The sequence below is a fragment of the Gavialis gangeticus genome, unplaced genomic scaffold (genome assembly GCF_001723915.1).
Source record: "Gavialis gangeticus isolate Ggan-Ray unplaced genomic scaffold, GavGan_comp1, whole genome shotgun sequence".
Taxonomy (NCBI): Eukaryota; Metazoa; Chordata; order Crocodylia; family Gavialidae; genus Gavialis; species Gavialis gangeticus.
In genome coordinates, this window is record NW_017729003.1 from 4,352,338 (window position 1) to 4,364,359 (window position 12,022).

Sequence of the window (12,022 nt, forward strand, 5' to 3'; positions counted from 1 at the left end):
CCATGGAGTACCTTGCATTTATCAGTATTGAACATCATCAGGTTTGTATGTGCCCACTTAATACGTTTATCCAAGTCAGCCTGGATCACTAGCCTGTCCTCAGGTGTGGATGCTATGCCCCAAAGTTTAGTGTCATTGGCGAATTTAGCCAGTGCGCTTCCGACACCAATGTCCACATCATTGATAAAGATGTTGAAGAGAACCAGTCAAAGGACAGAGCCTTGGGGGACACCACTGGTTACAGAGCACCATAACGACTGTTGCCATCAACCACTACTCTCTGGGTCCAACCTCGGAGCCAATTTCCCAGCCATCGAACTGTGGTGTAGCTGAGGCCACATTTGGCCAATTTTTCCATGAGGAGGTCATGAGACATGAGATCAAAGGCTTTTTTAAAGTTCAGGTATATGACATCAACCTCTTCTCCCTTGTCCAGGTGATATGTCACCCGGTCATAGTAGGAGATGAGATTCGTCAGGCAAGACCTACCTGCGACAAACCCGTGCTGGCTATCCCTCAGGATGCTGCCCTCAGCCAGCTTATTTAAACAGGTTTCTTTGGTAATTTTCTTGAGAATCTTACTAGGGATTGAGGTCAAGCTGATTAGCCTGTAATTCCCGGGATCTTCTTTCCACCCTTTCTTGAAGCTGGGTACCACTTTGACCTTCTTCCAGTCTTCAGGTACCTCACCTGCGCACCACGAATTTTTGAATATTTTTGTCAATGGTTGAGCTATGGCACCTGCCAGCTCCTTGAGTACCCTAGGGTGTAGTCTGTCAGGCCCAGCTGACTTCAAGGTGTCCAGCCTCTCAAGGTGATCCTTTACTAGACACTGATGCTGGATATAAATACGCCCTCGCCCTGGCCATCCTGTGTCTTGCTAGGCAGGACAGTCCCATTGGACTGATGAAAGACCCATGTGAAGTACCTGTTAAGCAGGTTGGCCTTTTCCTGGGTGTCAGTTATAAACTGTCCCATTTGGTTCAGCAGGGGTCCAATGTTACACTTGCTTCTTTTCCAACTCCTTACATATCTGAGAAACAACTTTTATCCTCCATATGTGAAGCCAGATGGAGCTCGGCTGTAGCCTTGGCTTTCCTGATTCACTCTCTGCAGGTATGGACCAGTGCTGAGTAATCCTCCTTGGAAGTAATTCCAAACTTCCATCCTTTATATGTCTCTCTTTTGAGGTGTAGGAGGTCCTCGAGTTCCCTGCTGAGCCAAGTGGGTTGCTGCGCCCTTTTGCTACCCCTGCTCTGAGATGGGATGGCCATCCTTTGTGTTGTCAAGATAGCTCCCTTGAGGAAAAACCACTCCTCTTGAACTCCTCTTCCAGTCAAGTTGTGGTCCCTTAAGGCCCCAACAATGAGCCTCCTGAGTTTGTCAAAGTCAGCTTTCCTGAAGTTGAGGACTTCAGTATTGCTGACTGACTTGCCAGCTTTGCAATGGATAGTAAAGGTGATCAGCTCATGGTCAGTATCACCCAGCTTTCCATCGATTCTTAGGTCACTGACTATGTCATTCCCTTTGGCCAGTACCAAGTCCAACAACGCTTTGCCTCTTGTGGGTCCATAGACTTCTTGAGTCAGGTAGAGCTCATCCACGCACATGAGAAAGCTTTGCAACTGATCAGATTTGGCCGAGTGCTCTTCCCATGAGATGTCCGGGTAGTTAGTCTCCCATGACAACCATCCACTGAGAGTGTGCAGCTTCAGCCAGTTCCCTGGCAAATTCCAGGTCCTGATCTTGTTTCTGGTTAGGAGGTTTGTAGTAGACTCCTACCGTGATGTCCCCTGTGCCACATTCCCCACATATTTTAATGCAGAGGGACTCCAGTCATCCTTCCTGGGTGCCAATGTCAACTTGCAGGGATGTGTAGCTGTCCTTGACATAGAAAGCTACACCTCCACCCTTTTTGCCAACATGATCTCACTTGTACAGGGTATAGCCATCTATACCTGTGGCCCAGTCATAGGTAGAGTCCCACCAGGTCTCCATTATTGCTATGAGGTCACAGTTATTCTTGTTTAGCAGGAGGACCAGTTCCTCCTGTTTATTCCCCAACCTCCTTGCATTGGTGTACAGGCAGGCAAGTCTTCCACTGGGGGCCCTTGCCTTCCCCACCAATCATTCTGGGAGTAGTGTAGGGGTGGGTTCCCTTAAGGGCCTTAGTCTGCTGGATTTACAAGGGTTTCCCAGAGGGCCAGCAGTGGCAGTAATCCCCCCAACCCCCAGCAGGTTCAGTTTAAAGCCTGGTCAAGCAAGTCAGCCAGTCTGGCTGAAAAGAGCCTCCTCCCCAGGGGATTGAGGTGGAGGCTGTCTCTCCCCAGCAAACCACCACCTCCCTCACCAAAGAGCAGACTGTGATACAAACATACACATATACATATACATATACATATATATGCTGTCACACCTTGAGACTAAAAACCTTCTGTGACTGTCCCACTGCATAGCTTTGACTTGCTACTAGAAAGCTGGAAAGCAGAGGCCTGATCAGGAGCTGCAGATGTGAGTTGCCAGACCAGGCTGGTGAGCCAGGACAAGCTTCCATCCCTGCCCTAGGTCGGCTAGTGGGGGTCGAGTGCGGGTTGGAATATGAAGCTAGGAGGCAGAGAGTCAATGGGATGGGGGTGGGTAATTAAATGGGAGGTGGAAAGGAAATGGGGTGGAAGAAGGGTGGTGAAATGAAACAAGTCAAATGCTGATGGATAAAGTAAAAAAAAGAAAAGAAATAAAGAGGAAGTAAATTTAAAAAGATCTCATGTTTTAATACATGGGGATTTGGAATTGGGGTGTAGGGAGTGCTGGTCTTGCTTCCAAGGGTGGCAGGGAGGTAGCAGTGAGGAAAGGTGCTATTGGAGGAGCTACTGCCCCTGCCCTTGCCCCCGCCCTGGGAAGGAAACCCCAGCTAATAGGGAACGAGTCTGTCCCCCAACCTTTTCCCCACTCCTCCTAGATTCCACTCCTGGACTCATCCATACATTGCAACCTGGGTAGCTTGCATATTCTCTGCAGGCTGTTTGTACACTGTTGCATTCCTAGGAGTAGAAAGGTCACATCTCTGGGGCCAGGAAGGGGAGTTAGCTTGGTGACAGAACTGTGCCCTGGACAATAGAGTTCAGATGGTGGGAAGTTTTCCTGTACAGAACAGAAGCATAGTGAAGGGGATATTGCATCCTGGGATGATAAAGGACTAACTTGGGCAGCTCATATGTGGAGAGTGGCCACATTTAATAGAATACTTCTAAGCATTTTAAATAATACCTTTAGTGCAGTGTCAACAATTTAGAGATAAAAGACTTCAAATACAAGGCATTTCTTTTTCATTTAAAGTTTCCCCTTGATGTCTGCGATACAAAAGAATGGTCTAGTAAACTAAGTGTTTACTAGACCTGTGCACGGGAGACAGTATTTGATTCTGATTTGGATTCAGCTGATTTGGGGGACAGTGATTTGATTTGGTGATTTGAATCACGGTCCCAAATCGATTTGGCCAAATCAGATTTGGAGATTTGGTTGCTGCTGAATCAGTTAATCTCCGAATCAAACAGGCCCCATCCCCCACCCACTCTCCCAGCCCCATCAATGGCTGTCCCACCCGGCCCCAACTCCCAGCTTTTTCTTTCTTTTTAAAGCCCTTCACTCACTGGCTCCTGTCAGGTGGGGGGGGCAATCCTCACTGCCCCACACTGCATGAGGGGGCTCTGCCATGAGGCCCCAGAAGCCCTGAAAGCTGCAGCAGCAGGTGAGTAGGTGCACTTATTTATTTATTTATTTATTAAGTGCTGGGATGTTGGGGCCAGGTAGGGAAGCCATTGACAGGGCTGGGATAGCAGGCAGGGGTTGGGGGTGCTTAGGAGGGCTGGGGGAACAGGCAGGGGTTGGAGCCTGGTGGCAGTCTCCTTATAGTCCCCTCTTCCTTCCTCCAGCACCCACCCCCCACCTCCTACTTACTGGCATGAAGTTCAGGTCCAGCTCTCTGTGGCAGCAAGCAGGGACTGCCTGAATCACTGAACCTCTGAATCTCCTCTGAAATGATTCAGAGGCTCTGGATCAATTCAGACCTTTCTATTGGTTTCCCAATTTGGATTTGGAGATTCAGCTGCCAAATTGGGCCAAATCTCCTCCTAACTGAATCAGCAACTGAAGCTTTGCACAGTCTTAGTGTTCACTACAAGTAACTGTAAAATATGTTAGAAGTTCAGAATATCTCCATTATAAATTTCTCATTTCATTTTCAAATATGTGAGGACAAGAACTGTTATCAAACATAGAAGACAAATATATCTGTTTCTTTGAACTGTTTGATGTTACATAAGAAAAGGATTGTAATGTACATAAATGTACTATATTAAGTTAAATTTGAGACAACCCTAAATTTAAGACAACTCCCCAATAATTAGATTCTATATATGTAAAATTTATAAATTTATTATAATTTTCCAGGTATAGAATATGATTATACATCTCAACTGCTACAGCAGGAAAAGCAGTGGCTGGGAAGAGAGGTCAGGTAGCCCCTTTGTCCTCTGCCCCCCTCCCCCCCCTTCTTAACACTGCAGCCTTTCTGCTCTTTGCTCCTCTGCCAGCTGAACCCATACACCCCTAGCTCCCCACAGCCTCTTCCCCTTCCTCACCTCCCCTTCCTACAGCCTCCGCTCCTTCCCCCTTCCCCCCATTCTGTTAGATACTGCTTGGACTCTATTCCCTGCCAGGTCATTCCAGCACATAGAAACACACCCCTTGCTGGGTCATGTAACAGAGGTGGTAGCACTGGAGATTGGCTGGGCAGGGGAGAGAGTTTTCCTGTGCTTCATGCCTAGGAGGCAGTACAGACTGAGCCAGAACTGAGCTGTGTATGACAGTAAGGTGGGAGTGGGGTGAAGGAGGCAGGGGGCAGAAGCTGCAGAGGGCAAGTGGAAGGGAGGGAAGAAGACTGTTGTGGGTCTGACTCTGGTCCCAACCCAGGCTCAAGGCCAGAGTCAGAACTGCAGGACCACCTGCCCGCTCTTCTGCTTTGTATGCAAATCTAAGATGAGGGGCTTCCCTGCCATGCTGATGTGGGGGATGAAGGGGAGAGACCTCATCTTAGACTTGAATATAGTTAAAAGAAAAGCAGATGCAACCAAAAAAAATCTAAAATCATTCCCGTTGCTGAAACTGGATATGGAGAGTCTGTTTTGCTGATAATCAACAATATCATTAATAAAAAAGTAACTCAACTAAAACCTTCAATAAAAAGTCTGAAAGTTTGTGAACATGTTTTTAAGTTAATGAGAATATTAACCAAAGAGTACTAATGAAGGGCACAGTGACGCCTTGTCAGAAGCCACAACTATAAAAGTGATAGACTGAAATAAAGGATCTAATTAAAGTTGGATTCCAGCTGGCAAGAGGAAAAAACATTTCATCTTTCCCCAGTGGTGGCACAGATATGTGAATATAAGATATAAGATTTGTATATTTTGCTAACTCTATGTCATTATTTAAAATAGTGTTCTCCTGTCTGCTTTTTACAGTAGCTATTAAACGATAAGAAACTATTTTACAATTAGACTGGCAAACATCGCCTTCAGTTTTGCAGCAAGAACTATATGATACTTAGTAAAAACAGTCATGGGAAAAGTTTATGAAAAATGTAAATAGTTAAAGTTAAAAGTTAACAGCCATTAAAATTAACTTGAGTTAAGTTAAAAGTTAAATAGTTCCACTTGCAACTAGTTGAAAGGCAAGTTAAAAAGAGTAACTAGTTAAAAGTTAAGTTGATTCATGAGAAATGCATGAAATAGTGAATTGCCTCTTAGCCTCATTTTTCAGTTTTAAATGCAATGAGTGTGTTTCTTTTCCATAAGCAGACAAAAGCACACTAATTTACTTGGAATTCACCCTGGTTTACCTGAAAACAATGTTATAACTTGTCATACAGTTTTCAGAATAATAATCTACCAATACCTATGTAATGCTAGATCCTTCTCACCCTCTCCATGTGAAATACTTTGTAAAAGTCAATATATCATCTAGGCATACCAGAATAACAGAAAGGAGATATTCATAGCCAGGTGACAAATGAAAGCTGTTTCCGCAGCGAACCTCTGTTGTTACAAATTTTATTGCTCAAAAGGTAACAAAAGGGTATGAAATATTTCTGAATTAGAAATAATGAAAGTGTCTGAAAATCAAAATTAGACTGAAATGAGAAAAATCAGTTTAAATGAGAAAAAGAATGTTTAGTTGCATAGCAGAAACTGTATAGACATGCTTGTACTTCAGCAAAAGCTGCATTTCAAAATTTACTTCTGAAAATTGTCCTCTTCTGTCTTGCAAAACTAAGCCCCCACTACTGAATGATCACTCTATGTGGGCAGATGAGGGAATGCTTGTGTTATAACAGAAGAATAGATTTTTTTCATAATAGGTGACATCTCAGATAAGTTTATCACAGATGAGAAGTAATGCTCAACTTCTTAGGCCCTGGGCTGCTGGTTCTGATCTTCATTAAAATTTTAAAAATTCACCATTTGCTTCACCCTCACTACTTGTTCCCACTCTTACTGAGATCAATGTCTTGCTTGTGCTCTGTTGACTTCTGCAAATGCACAGAAAATGCCAGCATGAATAAGGAATTTTAGGACTTGCAGTTCTTAAGAGACCATCTCTCACAGGAAGGAATACTCTGTCTCTTAAATAAGAAGTCCTAGAGTTTCAATAAGGAAATATTGTTCCACATGAAGTCCTAGATAGTGGCTGTGTCAGGAAAAACTCTAGGAAAGCCAGATTTCTTTTTTTTTAACTTGTAACATCTACTTTAAAAAAAAGTTATTTAACTTTTTTTTTAACTATTTAAAGTTAAAAGTTGACAGCTGAAAAATTTAACTAGTTAAAGTTAAAAGTTTGCCATTTCTTTAACTTTTTGACTAGTTAATTAACTAGTTGATTGCCATTACTGAAAAGGAACATGAAGAAAAGCACTTCTAAGCCCCTCATGAAGAGAAGGGAAACAGGTAGGACAATATAGAGTAAGTCACCCAAAAGTCTATATTTTGTGACATAATGAAGTAAAATGGGTTGGGGGCATGAGAAACACATGTTGACCAAGCCCAGAGTTCTCATTCTTTGAATTCTGCCTTTTTTCTGTTCTTTCCAAAGGGAAAGAATAGGAAGAACAAAAAACAGGAAAAAATAATTGGTAAAAGGCAAAAGTCACATAAAAAGGGAGTTTGAAGTGAAAGAGGTCCTGCTGGTGACCCTGCTCTGGACAACACCTATTGGACAAGAACCCCTTTCCAGCCTAGATAGGTAGACATTACCTGCACACCTCCTCCTACAATTTGGACTCTCTCTGTCTCTCTCTCTCCTCCTGGACTTCAGTGGACTTCAGCTCCTGCACCAAGCCCCTCTAACCCCTGCTGCCATTGTGTGTGTGCGCGTGTGGGTGCAAGGGAACCAATTTGACATTGTGTCACCATCTCCCCTGTTCAATAAAACCACTGTCATTTGCAACTCTGAGTTGGGTCATGTTTTACTGAATCCCAGTCCTTTCCTTATCTTAAATTCCAGCCTCACTCACTCTCTCTTGCTTTCTCAGCTCTAGCCCCCACCCCTCTCCATTAGCTTCCCAATTTCCTCTCAGTTCCTACTGCCTTTTCCCTGTGACTTTCTGCTGCCTTTCTCTGCTTTCCTGCTGTCCTGCCACCTGCTGCTTTTCCTGCGATTTTCTGCTGTCTGTCTCTCTGTTTTCAGGCCTCCCCTGCACCTTCTGTAATCCCACCCTCCCCACCAACAGCTTCCCAGCTCCTCTTAGCTGTCCTGCAGTTTTCTCCAGCAGCTGGAGCCTTTCTCCAGCTCCCATTCTCCAGCTCCCAGCACCTAATGCCACTCCCTGCAACTTCTCTATCTGCCCCGGAGCCATCCTCTGGCTCCCCACACTCAGAGCCCCCCTTTAACACCAACACTTTCCCTTAGTCCCATTTTCCCTCTCCCCATCTACCTTTTCAGCTCCCCTGTAGTTCTGGCTCCAGTTCCATTCTCTGTGCCGGCATGGTCCCCTGTTCTGTAGGCTTTGGGCGTTGTCTTTTAATCAATTAAGATCAATTAACCTAAAGTTACCCGAGCCTCAGTTCTTGAGCCCAGGCCCCTCTAGTCTACTAGTTCTAATCCCAGTCCCGGTGACTTTAATTTCCAGCAACTTTCACTCCCTACACTTCTACTTTCTTACTTTAACCTTTCCCCAGGTATCCCAAGTACACCAAGCACATACATACATACATACATATCACAATACCCCACTTAGAAACTCACTTGTGTGTATGTGTAGGTGAGTGGTATGTGTGTAAATTAGTAAATATACATATATAAACATATATAAATATTATTCTGCGTGTGTGTGGTATATGAATGAGTAATCCACATATGCGTATTGAATGTGCACGTGTTGGTAACTGGTAACTGATTCTGTCTAAATTTGGTGTGTGTAGCGTATATGGGCTTAAATTGGTGATAGGTCTGCATGAATCCAAACTAGTTATTTTGAACTTGCATGTATCTGAGTTGCTAATGTGAGAGAGTGTGTGTGTGTGTGTGTGTGTGTGTGTGTGTGTGTGTGTATGGCATTGTGTGCATGATATACGAATTAGTGATCTGTCTCTAACTTCTGGGGTGTATAGTGTATGTGCTTGAATTAGTGACAGGTATGCATGTGCCTAGGCTGGTTTGAATGTGTATGTTCCTAAGCTGGTAGTGTGCATGTGTATGCACCTGATTGATCTGCGTGTTTGTATATGTGCAATTGTGTCACACCCTCCTGTCTAACAGTGCAATATTAAGATCCTGAGAGTTGGCCTGACCCCACAGGGCAACAGGTACTGCTAGGGTAAAATGTCTGTACAGTTTCATAGTGCATATGTCCACATAGTGAAAATGGGCATAAAGAGAAGGAAAGTATAACAGGCCAAAGAAAATAACTTTCATACAAAAATTATTGTTTCTCTCAAGCAAACATGACTCTTGGCTTTTCCTTCACATTTGTTTGCTGTAAATGTTTCATTTTCCCCTATGCGTTTATGCCTTAGTAGGAGACTATTATACAATGACAATATTCAATTCCTTTGGTATAACCTCTCAACTATGTATCTAATAATGCTTTATTGGTCATAAACTGATGTTTTACTCATTATGATCCGACTCTAGGGTCTGGTTTCTTCAGTGAATGGCTCCTTAAAGCTTTAAACAGCACAAGCTCTTTACTGAAAAAATGTGCCAAACTTTTTGCTCCATTTGCAAAGTAATAGCTTACTAAAACACCAATATTATAAACATGTCATACATCTCCTAAATAATACAAACTGAAGTTTTTTAACAAATACGTTTATTGCTGTTTAAATGAAAAATGTAAGAGACTGAGTGATAATGGTTGCTAACTATAACCTATACACAAGGAACAAAAACCAAAAAAGAAATATTAAGTAAATCTTACCTCATTTACTGCTACATAGTATCGCTGTTGCTGGAAACGAGGTGAGTTATCATTCCTGTCCCTCACAACAATTCGTACTTCATGGTAGATAACGGTGCCAACTTTTTTGTTAACGCACTGGACTTGGACCACAATCGATTGGATGGACATTGGTGGCTGTAAATGGGGAAAAAAAATACATTTTTTCTAAAACAGCATATATAACAGAGGTGCAATTACAAGACAGTAGCCTTCAGAGGAAAAAGCTTATCTTGCTTTTAGCATATGTATGATGTCTCTGTGGCTTTTCTGGGTGATCTACTAAGAAGTAAGTCGCACATGCCCCTTTCCTTTTTGAACATGCCAAACCCAGAAATGAGGCACCTAAGCAGCCTGAGAGCACCATCACTGCTGCTCTAAAGCAGCAGTTGCTCTAGGGGCAACCTTAGAGTCACTTTATTGTCTCATTTTCGGGTTTGGCCCATGTGGAGCTGGAGTGGCGTATTCCTCAGCAGTGCTTCCAGTACTGTTGTATAAGGGTATAGCCCTGGCCCATAGTTACTAAAGTCAAGTTCTCTGTTTTATATTTACTGGTATATGGCATGGATAAGATACACTGGCGTGGGTAAAACACCCCAAGCTAATCCTAGCAACATTTTATTACAAACACTCCTCTTATAACCACATCTTATGGATTGTGAAGTCTACTTGCATGCTCTTACATACTTCAGCATGAAAAGTAAAGATAAGACTATTTTTTTCAGTCACTGTTAGTCACTGATCCCCTGCTGGAAGCCATTAGAAAAAGAGACTGTCATAAGAATATCCATCTTCTAAACACTGAAAGACACTTATGCAATGAACCACCTCCATCACAAAGTCTAATCTATTTTTGCTTCATTGTAGTCAGATTAAAAGGTCATGGAACTTAGAGAAAGAAGATCAACTAACTAGGATACCATTTATACTTGCCAAGTACTCATAAATTTAAAAGGCAACTGGTGACTAGTAAAGGTAGACACTGAAGAGTCTAGTTTTCCTTCAGCTCCAAGAAGTACTGATTGAATTTTGCCTTCAATAAATCCTAAAGTTAATGAATGATTAGTGAAAGTAAGAGGGAATTCCCTGTGGCGAGTATATAATATACGCATTGTAATCTTGCACTAGAATGGAGCCCTTTCTGCTGTATAGAAAAGTAATAAATATGTCAGCAGTAGTACTACTAAGTAGATTAGGGAGAATTTAGAAAATCTAAAATGCTTATGAAACTTGGAAAAAAATTAAAGATTGTGTGTAAAACTAGAGCTGTAAACTAGTTAGTCTAATTTAATTTTCTTTTATGTCCTTGATTAGAGTAACTTAGCTAACAAAAGGAATAGTCCACTGATAACTAATGTTAACATTTACAAAAAATAAAAACAGTATTGCAATTTATAAATTATATCTCATGAGTAACTTAGAGATCAAGGTACAGATGTGTCTTGCACAGAAAACACATGGGAATAACCTTTAAGTGATACAAAATTTAAGGCCAATGAAAGAAGTATGGTAGCTTTAAATTGTACCTACTTATGGTAGGTCATACTGAACTGCTGAAGCTATTTGGGGTGTCTGTTACAAGTTTATAGGTACAGCAATTTAGGAGATGCCAAGTCAGCTGAAGCCAACCACTCAAACTTCCGCTACTTCCTCTAAAACACTATATTGTTATATCTATCCAGAGAAATAGATGATGATGATGATAATATATTTCCAAAGCTGAATGTCACAATGTTATAACTTAATTCACATCTCTGAAAAGTTTCTTTTTTTTAATTCAATAAAATCAGAAATCTGTGAAAAAACGGCCATCCATCACTGGAGGCAAGATTTCTGCCAATGTTCATTTTCAGTTTTCTATTATTCCATAGGTACTGATCTTTGAGAACTGAACAACAGAAGGATAACTTGCTTTACTCTTTATTATTCTTTTCCATGGCAGGTTAGCTCTGATGAAACACTTTTACTAACAGTCCCTTGATAGCAACTGGCAAAGTAAGTTTTTGTTTACAAAAACTCATGTCTCTCTGAACCAATTAGTCTTTAAGGTGCTTTACTTTCTGCCTGATTCCAGATTAACATGGCTAACCACCTATGAGTTCTTTGATATAAGTGTCTAAAGGTTAGAAATCTGGTAGTGGAGGCAGGGCTCTCAATATTTACATTTGCTGCACCTATCTAACTATGTAAGCCTAAATATGTTTATTTTCAGACATTTAATTAAATGTCGGGCCCCGGGGGAGGCTCACCTGGGCCTAGGGTGAGTGAGGATTTAGTTAGGGAGCTTCTGGAGGGGCTGGACATTTTTAAGTCAGCCGGCCCGAATGATCTTCACCCTAGAGTCCTAAAGGAAGTGGCTGGGGTCATTGCAAGTCCCCTGGCACGGCTTTATGAACACTCGTGGTGCTCTGGGGAGGTGCCGGAGGACTGGAAGAGGGCCAACGTGGTTCCCATCTTCAAAAAGGGGAGGAAAGAGGACCCGGGGAACTACAGGCCAGTCAGCCTTACCTCGATCCTGGGCAAGCTGTT

General features: G+C 42.5%; 1 protein-coding gene across 2 annotated transcripts in view; it reads right to left on the reverse strand.

Moving 5' to 3' along the window:
* The window catches only part of PCDH15 (protocadherin related 15), a 1,188,119-nt gene that overhangs the window by 822,008 nt on the left and 354,089 nt on the right, over positions 1-12,022 (reverse strand). For both annotated transcript variants that reach the window (XM_019507771.1, XM_019507770.1), the window contains one exon: positions 9,476-9,631. In XM_019507771.1, coding sequence (XP_019363316.1) covers positions 9,476-9,631 — 156 coding nt within the window. The remainder of the gene's footprint in view (positions 1-9,475; positions 9,632-12,022) is intronic.